The sequence below is a fragment of the Vitis riparia genome, chromosome 18 (assembly GCF_004353265.1).
Source record: "Vitis riparia cultivar Riparia Gloire de Montpellier isolate 1030 chromosome 18, EGFV_Vit.rip_1.0, whole genome shotgun sequence".
Classification (NCBI taxonomy): Eukaryota; Viridiplantae; Streptophyta; class Magnoliopsida; order Vitales; family Vitaceae; genus Vitis; species Vitis riparia.
In genome coordinates, this window is record NC_048448.1 from 21,377,283 (window position 1) to 21,397,608 (window position 20,326).

A 20,326-nucleotide genomic window follows, 5' to 3' on the forward strand; every position below is an offset into this window, starting at 1 on the left:
AAGGTATTGTACGCGAGGTCAAAGTTTTAAAAGTATTCTACATATATTTTAAATTTATTTCTCGGTCAATTCTCAAAGTCAAACTTGCATTCCACGATACGCAACCTGATTGAAGCTGAGTTGCAAGAAATTAATTTTCACAATTGTTGGCATTCTTCATGCATTTCGTTTATTTTGGTAAGTGATCAAATATCATAATTATAGTGCTCCTGCTCATTGAACTGGTCCTGCACATTGAAGTGGTCCTGGAAGAACATTCAAAACTTTATCTTATATTGATACGTGGCGAGGAATTGTTGAACCCCAGGAGAATCGTCTTGAATATATTATGAATTATATATTAAAGAAATACAGCAAAAGTTCGGGAGAAACCGGCTGTTGGGTGCCCACGGAAGGTGACAGCAGCCATAAAAGTTGCTGTTCAGCTTTCACCAATTCTAGTTTTGGTTCTCTCCAGCCTCTATAAATACCTTTAAGAATTCATCTATTCATGTCAGAGAGCAGATAAGTCGTGCTATTAGAAATAGTAAGAAAATTGAAGGAGTTGTGTTTAGGACAAGAGAAGGTTTTCTTCCAAAGAAGATGTGGCTGATCATGAAGGTTTTCCTCTTGCAAATTTTAGCGTTTCTACTTTTTGGTGGTGGCATCTATTGCCAAGCTTCAACCCGTCGGCTTACTTTTGTGGTAAATACTATATGTGATTCTAGCCTTAACGCCACCTTATGATCGTAATATTTAGGGAGTAGTATTACTCTCATTTTCCACCATATGACCCCCATAGGGTCTCGGGTACCCTGTGTCATTGAGTCATTCATGCATGCTATCAATTTCTAATTGGTTATACGCTTGCATGAGTGGATCGATGCAACTATTCATGCATGTAATATGTCTTTAGGGATGAGGTTGCATGGTTAACTTTTAATTGGTTGCAGGTGAAGGAAGCTTCATATACAAGGCTTTGTAGTCCCAAGAACATCTTAACAGTAAATGGACAATTTCCGGGACCAACTATATATGCTAAGAAAGGAGAGACGATCATTGTCGACGTTTATAACAAAGGAAAAGAAAACATTACCATTCACTGGTAGGTCTTGTGCGTATCTCAAAAAAACGATAGCAATCGGCAACATGCCTACATGACATACATTCTTTTATTTCGAAGAGGGGGCTGCAATATATTGCTTTGCAAATAAAGTCAAATTTAAACAATACTTTATGGTTATTTGCTTCAATTCCATTGAAATACAGTTGATGCCTCTTGTTACTATGGCAATATGTTGTTGCATGCCATCTTTTGTTAGTCCAAAAATTAGTACTAGTTTTAACGTATAGTTATTGTTTTGCAGGCATGGGGTGAGCATGCCTAGATATCCATGGACAGATGGTCCCGAGTATATCACACAATGCCCAATTCAACCAGGGTCAAAGTTTAGCCAAAAGATCATCCTTTCCTTTGAGGAAGGCACTCTATGGTGGCATGCTCACAGTGATTGGACCCGAGCCACCGTTCATGGAGCTATAATCATCTATCCCAAGAATGGAACCAAGTATCCTTTTCCCAAACCTAATGCAGAAGTTCCCATCATATTAGGTATAAGTGTTGTTACTTTTAAAGGTTAATTTACATATAACGAATTAACCAACAAATCAAAGTCTAAAATTATTGGAGTTGTTGAAATGCAGGACAATGGTGGAAGAGTGATGTAAATGTGGTTCGAGATGAAGCGCTTGCAACTGGAGCTGACCCCAATGCCTCTGATTCTTTATTGATAAATGGACAACCTGGTGATCTTTTTCCATGCTCAAAATCAGGTACAAATTAAGTTTAACTTCCCATTTTAAAATTGTATACGATTTCATTTTCTTGTATGTTGACCATATTACTTTTTCTTATTAACATCAACATTTTTAAAGCTTAATGCTAAAAAAGAGGAATATACCTATAAGGATGGTAGAGCCATGTTTTAACACATAAGAAAAGGCTAGTCCGAATATAATTTTGAACTATAGAGCCAAATTTACACCCCTAATCACTTCATAATTGGTGGATCCTCATGGAAATTTTTCTTTTTCTTTTCACTAGTCATAAGTATATAATTTCCCTTTCTAATTGCAGGCACATTCAAGCTAACGGTGGATCATGGAAAGACCTATCTACTTCGCATAATCAATGCTGCCTTGCACGAGGCTCTCTTCTTCTCCATTGCTAAGCATAAAATGACAGTGGTTGGAACAGATGGTAGCTACACAAAACCATTGACACGAGATTATATCACAATATATCCTGGCCAAACCTATGATGTCTTACTAGAAGCTAACCAACACCCGGATCACTATTACATGGCAGCTAAAACTTATTCCATTGCCCCGGCAGCTCGTAATTTTTTTGACAACACAACCACCACAGCTATTGTACAGTACAGGGGATACTACACTCCATCTTCACCTCTCTCCTTGCCTTATTTGCCTACATATAATGACACAAATGCATCGGTTCAGGTCATGGCCGGCCTCCGAAGCTTAGCAGATGCGGAACATCCTTGCAATGTCCCATTGAGCCCGAGCACTAAACTGATTTACACTGTTGGTATGAACTCGTACCTATGCCCCAATAATTCATGTGCAGGGCCCAATGGGACGCGGTTCTCCGCAAGTATAAACAACATAAGCTTCCAATTCCCTACAATTGACATACTGCAAGCTTACTATTATAACATTAGTGGTGTATATGGAGATAAATTTCCTAGTGTTCCAGAACTGGTGTTCGATTTTACCACTGATATTATTCCCTTAGAGTATCAGACGCCAAAAAACGGAACAGAAGTAAGGGTGCTTGAGTATAACTCCACAGTGGAGATTGTTTTTCAAGGGACAAACTTGATTGCAGGGACACACCACCCCATGCATCTCCATGGATACAGTTTCTATGTTGTTGGATGGGGATTTGGGAATTTTGATAAAAATAAGGACCCATTGCGCTACAATTTGGTGGATCCTCCCCTTCAGAGTACCATCTCTGTTCCTACAAAAGGTTGGGCTGCAATCAGATTCGAGGCATCCAACCCTGGTATGTTGCAAGCACTCATGTGAATTTAAAAAAAAAAAAAAAAAAACCCTTGAAACTGCCAACCTGCATATCAAGGAAATAATTTTTCTTAATATTGCAATAAGTTAGGTGTAATGTAGGTATATTTTCTCTGTTGCAGGAGTATGGTTCATGCACTGCCATGTAGAACGCCATCAGACTTGGGGCATGGACACTGCGTTCATAGTGAAAAATGGTAAAAGCCCAGAAGCTCAAGTGCTGCCTCCACCATCCGACATGCCACCATGTTGAAGCTACAAATAATTAACATGCCAAAGATTTCATTGAATGTTTGCATTATTCAACTCTTTGTTTAAAGAAATCATTGACTAAGTATTTCTCTTGTATTAAAATAACAATAATAATGTAAAGTTGTAGAATATTGTGTCTGGGATTATTATATAATTTGTCGATTTCTTGGATTGTTAAAAGTCTATAAAGATAATGTTGTAGAATAATCTTTGAGATATGCTATGGTGGAATTTGCCATGGAAGTCTTTGATTATGACAAGAGAAACTGATGTTGTGTTCCTGTTTCAACGTTAATTAATTTCAATATGAACAACTCATTAAATAGACCAGTACAATGCCAAGAAGCCTCCCAATGCCAATTCCATATTTCAATATTAGAAAAGTTTGAAATTATCTTTCATTTGACTTTTTTTAGTTATCCATATTTTATTCCAATTCCGTAGAAGGTTAGGTATCATATTAATTATTAAAAAAAAATTATAAATGATATAGTTTAGAATAATTGAATTATTCAAATATTTTAAAATTAGACTATGATCTAAAAAGGTCATGAAATGGTTTGTTTAATTTTTACTTTTACATTTAAAAATATTTTGCAAATAAGAAATTTTGTATGAAGTCTTACACAATTGAGAGAAAATCAGTTCTTTTCTATTTATTTATTTCAAATTAAAATAAGCATTTTTTCTAAATTTAAAATAATTGAAATATAATTTATATTTTTACCTCCTATTTTAGTAACAATATCACAAGATCTACACCAAGATAAAAGAAAAGGAAAAAAAGAAATAAAAAATAAAAAATCATCCATTTCCATTACATGGGGACAAATTGAGTTTAACCTCACACCGAAGGAACTCCAAGTCTATTTTTTTTTAGTGAGTTAATTACTTTTCAACCCTCATTTTTTATTTTTTATTTTTTATTTTACATCATAGTAAACCCTTTCCTATTTTCTTAAATTTAAATAACAAGTAAAAATATTCAAACACTTGATCATTTGAATTTATGGTTTAAAGAAAAGAAACTTAACAATTAACTAAGCTACAACAAATGACCAAACTCTCCAAGTCCAAGTCAATGAAGTAAGAAATTATTTTTAAGTGATTTTTGGTATTTTTAGAAGTGTTTTTCAAATATATATATATATATATATATATATATATATATATATATATATATATATATATAAATTTTGTTTGGATGGACTTTTAAGAGTTAAATAAAAGTTTTTATACCCATTTAATTTTATTTTTTTTAACTTATAACTTTTAAAAAAGGTTTCATATAGAAGTCATAAAAATGTTATTTCTTATAATAATTTTATAATTCTATTTTTATTTATTATAGAATTTCTTTAATGTTTAATAAAACTTTACAATATCAATATTACCCCTTAAAAATTATTACTTTAATTTTGATTTTAATTTTCAGCTAAAGGAAAAAATGAAGCTATCCCGAATTTGACCTTACCATCCACCTAATTAATTTTTATAAGAAAGTGTTATTTTTTAATATTTAGAAGGGTTTTTATTTATTTATTTTTAAATCATTCCCAATTGAAATTTATAAGAAAGAAAGAAAAAGTTTTCTCTAATATTAGAAAGAAATACAAATTTTAAAACATGGATTGAAGTGATAATAGAACTTTGTTACATATTTAAAATTAGTATCTCTTAATTTCTTACAACTCCAATCTCCAATATTTGTTCTTTATCTAAAATCTGACATATGGAATGGTTATCCACTCATAAGACAAGACATGAAATATAATTTTGTTTTAGGTAACATCAAATTCAATGCATTAAAATCAAAGAGTAGGTGAGGATCCAAATTTCTCCTTGTGCATGGTCTTTGACAATGGTTCATATGAAATTTATTTCTAGTCAAAGCATTTTTATTATCTAATTTTAGATGGTGTTTGTTTTTTTATTGAATAGAAAATATTAAAATATTCTTTTTTTTTTCTATTTAGTTAAAAATAACCTGTTGATATCAACCAACATAACTAAATTAAACATATTAATAATAAGTTCACTTTAGTTATATTGATTGATATCAATAGGTTACTTTTAGTTGAATAAAAAAAAAATCAAATATTTTAATTTTTTCTATTCAGTCAAAAAAATAAGGACATCTTAGTGTTAGAAATACCCATGTATTTCAAATCAAAATTAGAGGACAACAACCTTTTAATTTCAATAATACAATAATACAATTATTATTATTATGGCTAAAAATCAGCCTATCATTTGAGTAAACACATACACAAATACACCCATATATATATATAATGCCAATATCATTATTTTAGGCCATGGAATAAATCTTTCATGCAATTGTTTCAATGATTCCTTCAAATAATAGAAAGAAATATTTATTTTACAAACTTTGTGCAGAGATAGGATAAATTTTATTCTTTTTTAAGAAAACTAATATATATATATATAAATCTCCTCTAGCAAACCCAATGATTAAACCTAAATAATAATATTTTTAATACTTAAACTATATTCATATTTAATATTTGGTTTTAATTTTACCTCTTTGCTTTATTTTATTACTAAGTCCCTATTTTTAGGTTTAATATTCTTTTTTTTTTAAAAAAATATTTTTTCTCTTATTTTTTTATCAAATGTTGGAAGATGTCTTTCTATATAATTGGATACCAATTATTTATTTATTTATTTATTTATTTTGTATAATTACGATATATTCCCCACCCTATAATTGTTGTATGGTTGACACATCATCTAATAAGTGAGCTTAACATATTCTAGCCAATTTCATGCTAAAGAGGGGTCCACAAGTTGTTGCCCATGCCAAAAAAAGTCAAGCAAAAGTTGACTTCTAGCCTTGACTAGTTGCCACCAACTATCCAACCTTGCCATAAGGTTCATTCATCTTTCTTATCTTATGAATTGGTGTAAAGATAACTCTATATGAAGGGAGAAATGTTGATTGAAGAATATAGTAAAAATATGATGTAAAATAGAGTAGTAGATGTAGAAATGCAAGAATAAAGAGGAAGAATATACAATCTTGTGGTAGTTATTAATTTTTATTTATAAAGATTGTGTTTGGTTTTCAGAAAATGCAAGGGAAAGGAAAAAAAATACTATGGAAAGTTATTTTCCTTAGTTTGGGTGACATGAAAAATATAATGGAAAAAAAAATATAAAGGAAAATACTAAAGAAAATATTGTAATATTTTCCCTCCTACTTTCCTTAAGGTTATGTTTGGTTCCCGGAAAAAGGAAAGAAAAAAAACTACTAAGGAAAATTATTTTCTCATGTTTGGTTGTCCTATAGAATATTCCAAAGAAAATTAAATATAATTAAAATTAGTTAGAAATTTATGCATTTTAAAATTATTTAATCTTTATATTGATGAGTTAAAATAAATAAAATGAGTTTGAAGTAGCAAATAAAAATAATTCATCATCTTTAACTCTATTTTTTATTTTCTTTCACTTTTTCTTTCCTTTACTTTTCCTCTCTATTTTCTTTCCTTTGCATTTTCCCTCAAATTTTCCGAGAACCAAACATAGCCTAAAAATTAGTGAGGAAAATAAGAGAGAAAGAGAAGGGAAAAGTTGGAGGAAATTTTGTCAAGCTCACATTATCTTCTTCACCAAGTCTCTAATTCACCTAACTTCCTGTTCACTAGTGGCTATGGTTTGCCACCACCATCGACTCTTTCAACAACTACCACCATTACTCCAAGCACCTTTCAATGCCCCCAAAAACCAACCCTCTTCTGGTACACAAGTTCCCATGGATGAATTGCATTCTTCAAATCTAGTCAATGTGTTCAAATGCATGTCTTCATATTAGGTATGGATTGAATTCCTCTCTTTTAACATCACACCTTGATGTTTTTTAGATGTAGGTCTTCTCTCAATGAACCCTATACACACACACACACACACACACACACACACACACACACACACACACACACACACACACACACACACACACACACACACACACACACACACACACACACACATATATATATATATATATATATATATATATATATATATATATATCTATATATTCATTTTTAGAAATCTAAACACCCGAATTTTGTAGATATGGAAAATTTGATGCTACTCTTTGTAATTGGATTTTGATGTTTCTCTTGTGTTTGCATTTTTTTATTCTTGTGCTTCCATTTGATTTTCAATATAAGAATTTTAATTTTTTTTTTCATATTGCAAAACTTAATAGCAACAATGAGGACATTACATGTTTGAGGAATTACCTATAAGAGAATTTAACACACCAATGAAACTATTGCTATAACCAAAGAAAAACTAACTTAGAAAGCTAAAAAAAAAAAAAACAAGTGCAGCACAACTATAATAATAGTATTGTGGATTGGGTATGAGAAAATTACAGAAGATTGAGCATTCTTGATGTGGTAGATTTGCAATTGAATGGAATTTTCAATAAGGAGCAAGATGTCCCTTTTGTGTAGCCTTTTATGTTACCTTATTGGATTTATCTTGTTATAGCTTTTGATGTTAGCTTGGGCAATGAAAACTTCACGAACTAAAACTATCAACTTATCCTATAGCACTAGATAGTTTCTTTCTTAATAGAAATGTAGTAGCAAATACAACTTGGTTTTGGTGATATAGTTTTTCCTTAATACTTTATTATCATGATAGAACTTGGTAAACATCTCTTAAATCAATTATGTGATATTTACAAATTCCCTCTTAAAAATTCTAAACAACTTATCTAACTTTAGAAGCCTTCTTACTTAATTAATGCACAGTTGATTACATATATTTCGAAGACCATTATCTTTTGTAGTAGTTCTCTAGATTATTCTTGCAAAATTTCCTTTGTTGTGGAAGTCTTTAGTTCATGCATGCAGTTAATCCACTTGAAGCATTGTAGTGAGAAGGTGCCTAAGATAAGCCTCTGTATTAAGCTAATAAGCAATTCCATCAACTTCAAACTTGGTTACATTCATTTGGCCCCCAAATCTTTAATTGCATTGTTTGATAGATAAGCCTAACTAGCCTTGGATAATAGTTCATAGGTAACTCCACTAGCAATTATCTCAAATTATATTAGAAAAAGACTATTAGTAAACCTCCCCAATAGAAAAACTTGTCATGCACGCACCATTGGTTCTTTTTACTTGAATTACTCTATTTCAATAGCACAATGAAACTAGAGATCAAACTAGTTTGCATTTGGCTTATGAAAGCTTCAACCTAGATCACTTACTAAATGTGGACTGGCAAACAAACCCAAGTAGTAGAGGAGTGGGACAAATATAATTGCTTGGATTTTGGAGTGTTGTGGTGAATCTTAAGACTTTATGAGTCAAACCATGCTCACCCAAAGCCAACTTAGTTGGGCTATAGTTTGGTGTTGGAGGCTTGGAGCCTAACTCCGATGGCTTTATTGAAAATTAAAAGTTTCTTATGGCATAAACATGATCTAATATTTAAAATCCTTGTACTTTAGGACTTAATAATGATGATGATATAATTTCAAGTCACAAGCACCCAATATGTCAATAATACTACTCATTGACTTACTCCTAATAAGCAAATAACCCATCGGTGTACTCCTACATATTATTTTTAAAAATTTTAATTGTATTATTTGTAACAGTTTTTATTTTTATCTAAAACAATTTGATAATTTTGGTTGTGTGGCCAATGTGGAGAAAAAAACATATAGACTCAATATTTTGGTTTGAATTGAGTTAACTAAACTGAATCGAACTAATATTAAGTTGGATTAGTTTGAGGCAATAAAAAATTTGTTATACTTTAATTAAAACCAAGGATAAAAATATCGATAATCATGGATATATCGGTACTTCTATATCGGATATATCGGAGATATATTAACAGATATTTTGAGAAAATTTTTCAATAAGCCTAAAATTGTTAAAAACTCATAAAAATGTAAGAAAAACCTCATAACAATATAATTAGAAGTATAATAGACATTTTAAAGTTGTTTTATTGAAGAATTTGATATATGTATGATATAATTTATGATATTAGATGTAATTATACCATGTCAATCAATAAGAAATGTTAATTTTGTAATTGTACACTCATTATAAAGTTACATAAAATACTTCATTTCATTAAGTATCAATAATTTGTACATATTACATTGCAATGTCCCTTTAGTACCAAAATGAAGATCGATTTGGTTCGATGGAATAGGTAGATGAAGGAACCCCGTCTTGCTGTTGGAGACAATATTGGTATCAACTCAATGAGCCTCGATAATATTGGTTAAAAATTCTAACATGCCATGCATATATCTCTTGTGTCCTGCCCACTGCCTCTACATGGATAGGATACTCAAGGTTCACCCATGTGTTAATGTCAAATCCTTCTTCCATCTGATATGAAACTTGGTTTGACATTTGTACGGAAGGTGAGTAACTCGGCATACCAGACTCTTCATAGGTTGAACTTGAAGGTTGAATATAACTCATCACATGAAGTAGACGTTAGCCTCATTTGAGGAGTCACTAAATTGAGTCCATATACTTATAGATTCAAAACTCCCTAAAAGTAACTCCTCATTATATGGTTCCATTATTCGTTATCTTCCTCTATAGGGCTTATGCCTGGACCAACCCTTCTAGAACCATGGTCTTCATCTTGTGTGCAATGTGTGAAATCATTTTCACAGGTAAATTGACTCATTGGATATTGACTTTGTTGATGTTCCTAAATATCTCCTCCCGCATTATTACTTCCATCATCAGTTTCGTCTCTTAAACCATTGTAATCAAAAGCAGTACTTGCAACACTAGGTCTACTATTGGGGCTAGCACTTCTGGAGTCAACCTCTTAGTGGGAATTCAATGTCGCGTGAAATGAATCCTTAGTATATTTGCTAAAACTTTCAGAGTGAACTTCTTCAAACAACACACGTTCAACATTAACTCCAAATTCTCGAGCATGAGCAGCAATTCGTGGATCAGGATTTCCAACTTCATCATCCAAGTGTATAGGCCTAACCCATTGGAACAACTGATTATCTTCTTCTTCACACACCTTGGTTGAAATGTCAAAAAGATTAAAATAATATTTTTTTTAGTAACTCAATCATTTTCTACCTCCATATCGCATAACTTTAGCCTCATATTATAGTAACAAAAAACTAATTGCTCCAGTCGAGGGTAAGCTAAACAATTTCGCAGCTTTGTGTGGATGAGAGCAAACGTGCTCCAATTTCTTTCATAGGTAAAAGATGATGCAGTTTATGAGATAAATTTGATGGCTAACTTCCTCAATGTAAGTGTTTGACTCCCATACATGAACCATAATTTAGCTGCAACCAATTTCATAATTATATAGATACTTATGTGGTGGTGAATTTACAATAATGATAATCAATTTTTTCCTATAAATACTCACCAGGCACCATGGTTGACTTTGCTACAATCGTCACTCGATCATCGAATCCGCTTTTTGCATCTCGAAAAAGCACAAGCTATGTATTCATTTACAATAATGATAATCAATTTTTTCCTATAAATACTCACTAGGCACCATGGTTGACCTTGCTACAATTGTTGCTCGATCATCGAATCCTCTTTTTGCATCTCGAAAAAGCACAAGCTATGTATTCAACATTTAATTTGTTAATATCATTTTTTTTAGTAAACGTTCAAATAAATTGATGAATGAAATTATTGTTTTATTAACAAAAATAACAGTTTTTTATTTACCTCATTTCCAAATTGAACAAGCGATTCAGTAGTTGGGTCTAATTTTGCAAAAACGTCATGGACTGCTTGAAGTAGTTCCGGATCACTGCCAACTCCATACCTATATTGAAATCTTGGATTCAAGAAGTATGCTACAATAAAATTAAGTAGATTTAGTATTTTGTTAGAGAAAATTAAATACAAAGTAAAAACTTATAAAGATAGATAGTACTTAAGTACCTACTGCATGAATAAGGTTCTCTTTCATCACATGCATAAGCTTGTACACAAATGGCATTGTGGGAACAACTTCAGAATCTATAAGTCGAAGCACCATGTATAATGGCTCATATAATGAAACTATATTTTCCACTTTGTCCCAATATGCATGGCCAAACAATATTGCTTCAAATCTCATCCAATTTTTGTCTAACTAAGCTTATGTTGTGTCTATTCATCACTCATAAACAATTTTTGCAAATCAACCTATTTTTTTAAGAAGATTGTCAAGAGCAATATAATTGGTAGCAAACCTTGTAGCTCCTGGTTGGACGACGTCTCCACCACAATATTTTCTCATTTGTGCAAGTAACCAACCATGGTTGTAAATGAAGTTGGTTATCTTGCGAGCATTGTTTATCACATCTGTAACACTGGGTCTTTTACCAATGTCTTCAAAGATTAAGTTGATGCAGTGTTCCACACACAGAGCCCGATATAAGTTAAACCTCTTCATCAATAGTTTCCATGCTTTCACAAATGTCGACTCGTTATCTGTGACAATTTAGACCACATTTTCTCGACTGACTTCTTCGACTAGTGAACAATACTTCTAAGTTGGATCTTGACCTGGCATGGGAGAACCACCTCTACTAGCCATGATAAATCTATTGCAAAAAAAATACACTTGAATGTGATTTCAATGTAAACATTTAATTTAACATGTTGCAATGGAATCTGAAAAGAAAATTAGATAATCATGTAAAATGAGCATATTCCAAATATACTAATTTATGCTAATAGCTAAATTAATTAAATAATTTAGCTAAGTTAGTTTACCAAATCTAAATCTATGAGAAATTTACAAAATACACTAATTAATTATAATTGAATGTGAAAATAAAATTAAATAATCATTTAATATGTAATTTTTTTTAATCTAAATCTAATTCTATGAAAACTTTACTAAATATGAAAATTAACTATAATTGAATGTGAAAACAAATCACAATAATCATATAAAATGAACATATTTGATATTCCAAATATATTAGTTCATGTTAATTAAATAATTTAGCTAAGTTAATTTTTTGAATCTAATCTAATTCTATGAAAAATTTACTAAATATAAAAATTAACTATAATTGAAAGTGAAAATAAGTCATAATAATCATAAAAAATGAACATATTTGATATTCCAAATATACTAGTTCATGTTAATTAAATTAATTAAATAATTTAGCTAAGTTAAGTAGTTGAATCTAATTCTAACTATATTGAATGTGAAAATAAAATAAAATAATCATATAAAATAAACATATCCATCTATAATTAAATAATCAAATTAACCTAAGTTAACTCAATAAAAATATAAAAATTAATTACAATTGAATGTAAAAATAACATTAAATCATCCATATTGCAAACATACTAATTAATTGAAAATACATGAATTAATTACAATTGAAAACAAAATTAATAATAATTTAAAACAAACATACCTTAAAATAATTGAATAATTGAGCAACCTTAGAAAATTTTGTAGTAATTAAAGAGCAAATGAAGAATGAAATCAAAGGTGGATGAAATGAAAGCAAAATGGGCTATTTATAGGAAAAATTTGGGCCAAAGTAGTTGTTGAAAGATGATTTTATTGTTGAAAAACAATTTTGGCCGTTGGATCAAAATCTAGGTGAAATCTGACTGTTGGATCGTGATTTTACCGTTGGAATCTCATCCCAACCTTTAGATCAAACCCAGATTCAATCCGAGGCATTGAATGGATGATAGTTGGAGGCAGGCATGGTGGACCTGATTGATCTGGGCCATTAGATCACACTGGAGAGAGGGGTGATTTATTGCTAAAAAATCGATGATTTATCGCCTTTTGTCAATAAATCGATGATATTTTGCCAAATTTTCTCCCATTCGATAAATCTCCATAAAATATTGTGTTGTCGGCCACCGATACACGTTATATAGGCAATATATCTCGATATTTTCTTCCATGGTTAAAACCAATCAACTCCTATTTGATTCTTGGATTGGTTATAAACCAACCTAGCTAGATTTATCTATCCCTAACTTTGTGTTCTTGTGTTAGAATAATGAATCCTTTAGGTTGCCCCATATACTCTTAGTTTATATAACCATTCAAAGAAAGATAATCTTAACATCCATTTGATAGATTTCTAGACTCAATATGGAAACTAGTAATATCAAATTTCTATTTGATGTTATCTAACTAAAGCATTAATATCAAATTACTTAAATCCCTTTTATATACTTAATCCATTAATGTATGCAATATTTCTTTTTAAATTTTTTCTACTAAATAAACTATAAATTCATGGATAAAAGATTTCTCTATTTAACTCCTACCATATCACCTTGTTTCATTGCCTTTATTGTTAGATTTTCCATTTTAAACATTTTTTTTTATTTTGAAAAATATTTGTTCCATTGTACTTCAAATCTTTTATGATCAAAGATTTAAAAATTTACAACAAGTAATTGTATTATATTTTAAGTCTAAGAAATACAATTGTGAACTCACATTTTTCACGGGCATCCTACTTGCTGGTGAGATTTGTTTTTATTGTAAAAAACTTTTTTTTTTTTGAAAAGTTGGAGTTGTCACTTATTTTTGTTTATTTTTAAAAGAAAAAAAAAAGAAATAAAACCCTAGTATTACTCCTTTTTAAAAGAAAATACGTGTCGGCAAAAATTGAGTCTGAATCTAGAGGTCAGGTTACCTATTGGAAAGGTACCATAGGGTAGCACCCCTTTAAGCCTTAAAAAGGTTTCTACTAAGCACGTAAAAGAGAATTATGACAATTAATTAATTAATCATGATGCCAAAATAATAATAATAATAATACAAGTACATGGAATAATGCAAAAGCAAATTATAAGGATATGCAGAAATGATACATGAGAAATGCACAAAATAATTTATTAGAAAGACAACAATTTCAAATTAGTGATTTGAATTTATTTCTTCACAAGGTTTCAATTTGTTACAAAAGATTTGATTTGATTTACAAGAAATGATTTTCGTTTACCTTATTATGATGAGGGGTGAATTTTACTAATTTATTTTTAAAAGGTATTTTGATTCAATCTTTATTTATTTAAAAAAAAAATAATTCTACAAACTTAAAGAAAGATATTTACAAGTTTATAAGAAAGATATATCATCTAGCAAGAGATTAGTTTACCAATTTATTAAAAAAAAAAAGGTCTTTTAGTTCGATTTAAAGGTTTACTCATCCTACTCTTATTTAAAAAAAAAAATCTTTAAAACTTCTATTTATAAAAATTACTTTAAATCCCATTCTTATCAAGAAAAGAGAGTTTTATTTAAAAGTCAATTTTGGACGATTTTATTAAAATTAACATTTTGGATAGTTTTATTAAAAAATCATTTTTCTAGAAAATTTTGTTAAACAAATGAATTTCTAGAGAGATTGTTATTAAAAACAATTTTTTGAATTTTTATTAAATTTTATTTCTAGATTCCTCTAAAAACATTTATCTGAACTTTCTATTAAGAAAACTCTATTTTATTAAAAAAAAAAAAATTTTTTTGAACTGTTATTTCATTAAAACAAGATTGCTAGACTGTTTTATTTTTATTTTTATTTTATTTTATTTGAAAAAGATTTTTCTGAACCTTTTATTTATTTATTTATCTTAAAATTCTGAATTGTTTCTTTTATTAAAACAAAATTTTTGGACTATTTTATTTTATTTTTTTAAAATGTCTAACACCTATTTTTATTAAAAGAAAATTATGGGCCCCTTTTTCTTATTTAATGAAAATATTTTATTAGACCTATTTTATTTTATTTTTTTAGAAAAAGATCTTTGGATAACTTAATGTATTAAAATTTAAAATTCTGGACAACCTTATTAAATAAATAAACAACATAAATATATGCATAACCAAATTAACAAAAAATGTGAAATGAGATATGACAAATATAAACAAACATAAACATGAACAAATAACTTAAAATGAATTAATATATGTGTGGAATATTTACAAAGAATAGAAAACCTAAACAAATATAAATATTTATAGTGAACAAAAAACTTTAAACAAACACAAATGGACAAAGAAATTATGAATAGAAAACTACAAATAAATGATATATGAACATAATATGCACAAAACTAAAGAGAAATAGAAAATAAATCAAATATTCAACTTTTTATACAACTAATAAATATATACAAAATGGTATTTACAAAAGCCAATAGAAATTAAACTAAATAGAAGTGGAGAAAGAAAATGTGTACCCAAACAAGCCTACAACAAGTTCAATACTCTCATTCTGCCTAGGGTTTCATGCCTTATTTATAGTCTTCCTAAACCTCTTTTTTTCCATGAAATTTAGCTCTCCACATGTCAAAAATCCATGTTTAGCCAAAAGAGTCTCAAAAAATGGCCTCATGCATAATTATTAATAAAGCCCAAAGTAAGTATCCAAAAATGTGTAAAGCCAAAAACAAATATTCAAGCTCAAAGATGAAATAATGATCCCAAACCCAAATAAAAAATCTTAACAAAAGTATAAACAATCTAAAATCATAAGGCCCAAACTTAATTAAAATCGAACCCAAAACAAAACATCCAAGAACCAACATGCCCAAGTCTAAAGTCCACAAACAAAATCCAAAATCCAAATATCAATAAATATAAATTAAACAAATCAAAACCAAAATTGTAGAGCAAACTTAAGATCAATATCTAATATGCAAATTCCAAGTGAAACAAATATCTAAAGCCCAAACAAGCAAACTCAACAATGAAGAACAATAACTGTAGGAATAAAAAATAAAATGATTAAAGAAATAAAAAATGAAAAAGAGCATCTAACCCGTTTCTTAAATGTAATGTGGAATGAGGGACATGGGGAAATAATGAGAAAATAATAATAATAATAATAATAATAAATAAACAAATAAAAGAAAATGGGCGAGATAAGAGAAAGTGAAGAAAATATAGAAGTAAAGGGATAAAAGGGAACACTAACTGACTACAAATCTTAGGGTTTCAAATTGAAAGAGAAAGTGATTTTGAAATAGAAACTAAAAAAAATAAAATGAGTGAGTGTAGACCCTCCATTTTGTCCTCTTAGCATATGTCTTATAAAGTATTTGTTCCGTATTTTACAGCAATTCCCTGGTGGCCCATTACTACTCGTGTAGCCTATCTTTTCTAAGCCACCTTGGGGACATTGGTTGAGGGATTTATCTAACTCCATTGTGACTCTTGGCAGCCCTAGTTTAGACTTAGGCCCATTTGGGCACCATAGGTCCATTTAGGCACACTAGGCCCACTTAGGCACCTTAGGTTCACTTAGACACCTTAGGCCCACTTAGGCACCTTAGGATCACTTAGGCACCATAGGTCCACTTAGTCACCTTAGGTTCACTTAGACACCTTAGACCCACTTAGGTACCTTAGGATCACTTAGGCAACATAGCCCCACGTAGGCACCTTAGGTTCACTTAGACACCTTAGTGTCACAAGATGCTTCAAATGACCTTCCCCATGGGCTTATATAGGAGGAGGGAAGCTTCTGGAGACTCCTAGAGCCATCTACACTAAGCCATTGGTGGGAAGAGTGTGGAAGGTTCTAGAAATGGCTAGAGATGTCCACACATCTCTACACTATGGTGGAAGGCATGAGAGGAGTCCAAGGCTTTTTAGAGACTTCTAGGAATCTCTTGTATATTCTTGTACATAGGGTTGTACATAGAATAGGGTAGGATGTTCTAGAATATTCTTGAATTGTAAGGAACCCTCCAAGGTTCCAGATAGTTCCACTGGTGCCTATAAATAGGTGAGGCCCTCATTTGGCCAAGGCACCACCCAAATCACTTCCTAACCAAGCAAGTGAGCTTCCAAGCACTTGTAAAGGCTTCCTTGAGTTAATAAGAGCTTCCATTCTTTAAAGAGTTGTCTACTAAGCTTCTTAAGCTTTCGAGTCGTGAGTGTCTTAACCTAGGAAGCTAAGCATTGGGAACAAGGCTGACTTAGCAAGATCAAGTGTCTTGACTTGCCTAAGTGCTGCACGAGCTTAGTGAACGACTAAGTCCGTGACAAGTGGTATCAGAGCGCGAATACGAAGTGGGCATAGCAAAGGAAGCATGTCAGGCTCTAACATGGAGGAAACTAGCGAGCAAACCTTTGGAAGGGACATGGAGCATACTGCATGGGGTAGAGGCAGGAAGGATAAGTCTCATGACGCCTTAGCCAACATGGAGGCAAGGCTAGCCAAAGTGGAGCTAGCCATGGCGGACACCCGGGAAGGGGTGGATTTGATCGAGCAAGGCATGGAGAAGGGCTTAGAGGACCTAAGGAAGCAGATCCAAGACCTTCGCGAGGGGGTGCTAGGCTCACAAGTTCAGCCGGTGTCACACAAGGAGTTCATGTCCTTCCAAGACAAGGTCATGACCATGTTCGCTAGTGTGGAGTCAAGGATATAAGCCTTGGCCACTCGAATGGAGTCCCGAGACGAGGAAGTTAGGCAGGAGTTGACCATCTATAAGGCTACTCTATCGGCATGGGTCATGGCCACACAGGAGGCATCTAGGGTGGAGGTGCTGAAGCCACATGGGTTTAATGGCAAGCAGGATGCTAAGGAGTTGGATAACTTCTTATGGCATATGGAGCGATACTTCGAGGCTATCGTATGGACTGATGAGGCGACTAAGGTAAGAACTGCAACCCTCTACCTTACTGACACAACTACTCTATGGTGGCGTCGGATTTGCTGATATGGAGAAAGGCATTTGCACCATAGAGACGTGGGAGGACTTCAAGAGGGAGATTAAGAGGCAGTTCTACCCCGAGGACGTGGCTTACCTAGCTAGGAAAAACATGAGGCATCTCAAGCACACAGGCTCGATGCGCGACTACATCAAGGAATTCTCTTCACTCATGCTTGAGATTCCTAACATGGTTGAGGAGGAGTTGCTATTCAACTTCATGGATAACCTGCAAGGGTGGGTTGAGCAGGAATTGAGGCGTCAAGGTGTTCAAGACATGGCCACTGCCATGGTAGTAGCAGAGTCTTTAACGGATTATAAGATGGGAGACTCCTCCAAGGTTGAGTCTTTGGAGGATAGCCACGCCATCGGTAAGGGAGACGAGGTTCTAAGGGACCACAATGCTCCTAAAAAGGGATTAGGCAAGACGCCTAACGTCCGAGAATGAAGGGGTAAGGCGAAAAGGAATGAATTTATGCCTAAAATCAAATGCTTCCTATGTGACGGTCCACATTGGGCACGGGATTCTCCAAAGAGGAAGGCACTTAGTGCCATGATCAAGGAGAGGGAGTAGGAGGACGAAGTACATATGGGCTCAATGCAGCTACTAGGTGCCCTCCAATTCAACCCAAAGCCTAGTACGCCTAAGACCTCCTTACTAGTAGGGGTGCAAGTAAAGGAGGAAAAAGGGGAGCGAGCTGAGGTAGCCCGCACACACATGGAAGAGGTCACCAAGGGAAAGGTGAACTCAATGGGTAAGATGAAGCAGCACTCTAAGCATCGAAAACGCATGAGTCTGCATCCATCTGAAGCCTCACGGGAAAAGGAGGTGAAGAATATCCTGGTTGAACAGTCACTAGGAGACAAGGGGTCCCTCCTGTGATAGAGTATCTAGTCCGATGGAAAGGACTACCTAAGAGGCAGGTAAGCTGGAAACATGCGGATGCCTTGAGAAAGTTCTGGAAACACATCGAGAGGTTTCAGAATGAGGCAATGACGAGGACGTCGACAGCATAGGTGGGGGAGAGTGTCACAAGATGCTTCAAATGACCCTCCCTATGGGCTTATATAGGAGGAGGGAAGCTTCTGGAGACTCCTAGAGCCATCTACACTAAGCCATTGGTGGGAAGAGTGTGGAAGGTTCTAGAAATGGCTAGAGATGTCCACACATCTCTACACTATGGTGGAAGGCATGAGAGGAGTCCAAGGCTTTCTAGAGACTTTAAGGAATCTCTTGTATATTCTTGTACATAGGGTTGTACATAGAATAGGGTAGGATGTTCTAGAATATTCTTGATTTGTAAGGAACCCTCCAAGGTTCTAGATAGTTCCATTGGTGCCTACAAATAGGTGAGGCCCCTCATTTGGCCAAGGCACCACCCAAATCACTTCCTAACCAAGCAAGTGAGCTTCCAAGCACTTGTAAAGGCTTCCTTGAGTTAATAAGAGCTTCCATTCTTTAAAGAGTTGCCTACTAAGCTTCTTAAGCTTTCGAGTAGTGAGCGTCTTAACCTAGGAAGCTAAGCATTGGGAATAAGGCTGACTTAGCAAGATCAAGTGTCTTGACTTGCCTAAGTGCCGCACGAGCTTAGTGAACGACTAAGTCCGTGACATTAGGTCAACTTAGGCACCTTAGGATCACTTAGGCACTATAGCCCATTTAGGCACCATAGGCCCATTTAGGCACCGTAGGATCATTTAGGTACCCTAGGCCCATTTAGGCACACTAGGCTCATTTAGGCACACTTGGCCCATTTAGGCACACTTGGCCCATTTAGGCACCTTAGGCCCACTTAGGTCATCTTTCAGGTAATTTTTGCATGTTTACACGATTGGTATGGATTGCATTTTTTGTATGACTTGCATGGCTCATTTATTATAAAGTTGCATGACTAGACTTTTTTATTATTTTATAATCTTGTATATTTCTTCCTCTATTTTATTTCCCTATTATTTTGTCACTTTTCCATAATGTTTGTCCTTACTTATCCATGTTAATTTAATAATTTTGTTTAATTTTTTTATTAGTACTATTATTATTATTATTATATTATCATTATTATTACTATTATTTTATTATTATCATCATCATTATTACTATTATTATTATTATTATTATTATTATTATTATTATTATTATTATTATTATTATTATGATTATGATTATTATTATTATTATTATTATTATTATTATTATTATTATTATTATTATTATTATTATTATTATTCTATTTAATTTATTGACTTTGAAATTTTGTAGGTAAGTCCAC

At 32.4% G+C, this 20,326-nt stretch overlaps 1 protein-coding gene across 1 annotated transcript; it reads left to right on the top strand.

The window, feature by feature from the left end:
• Positions 1–438: 438 nt before the first annotated feature.
• LOC117907754 (laccase-15-like) lies at positions 439–3,509 on the top strand. The gene is made up of 6 exons (XM_034821404.1): positions 439–684; positions 933–1,084; positions 1,347–1,591; positions 1,684–1,812; positions 2,117–3,067; positions 3,207–3,509. The coding sequence occupies exons 1-6, from the start codon at positions 583–585 to the stop codon at positions 3,335–3,337; spliced, it is 1,710 nt and encodes a 569-aa protein (XP_034677295.1). The 5' UTR covers positions 439–582; the 3' UTR covers positions 3,338–3,509.
• Positions 3,510–20,326: the final 16,817 nt, after the last annotated feature.

What these genes read in the sequence shown, in the direction of transcription:
- LOC117907754 (XM_034821404.1), top strand. Translation starts at nt 583, where the DNA reads ATGTGGCTGATCATGAAGGTTTTCCTCTTGCAAATTTTAGCGTTTCTA. An exon ending in CCCGTCGGCTTACTTTTGTG is followed by an intron (nt 685 to 932) that starts GTAAATACTATA and finishes AATTGGTTGCAG; the next exon opens with GTGAAGGAAGCTTCATATAC. An exon ending in GAAAACATTACCATTCACTG is followed by an intron (nt 1,085 to 1,346) that starts GTAGGTCTTGTG and finishes ATTGTTTTGCAG; the next exon opens with GCATGGGGTGAGCATGCCTA.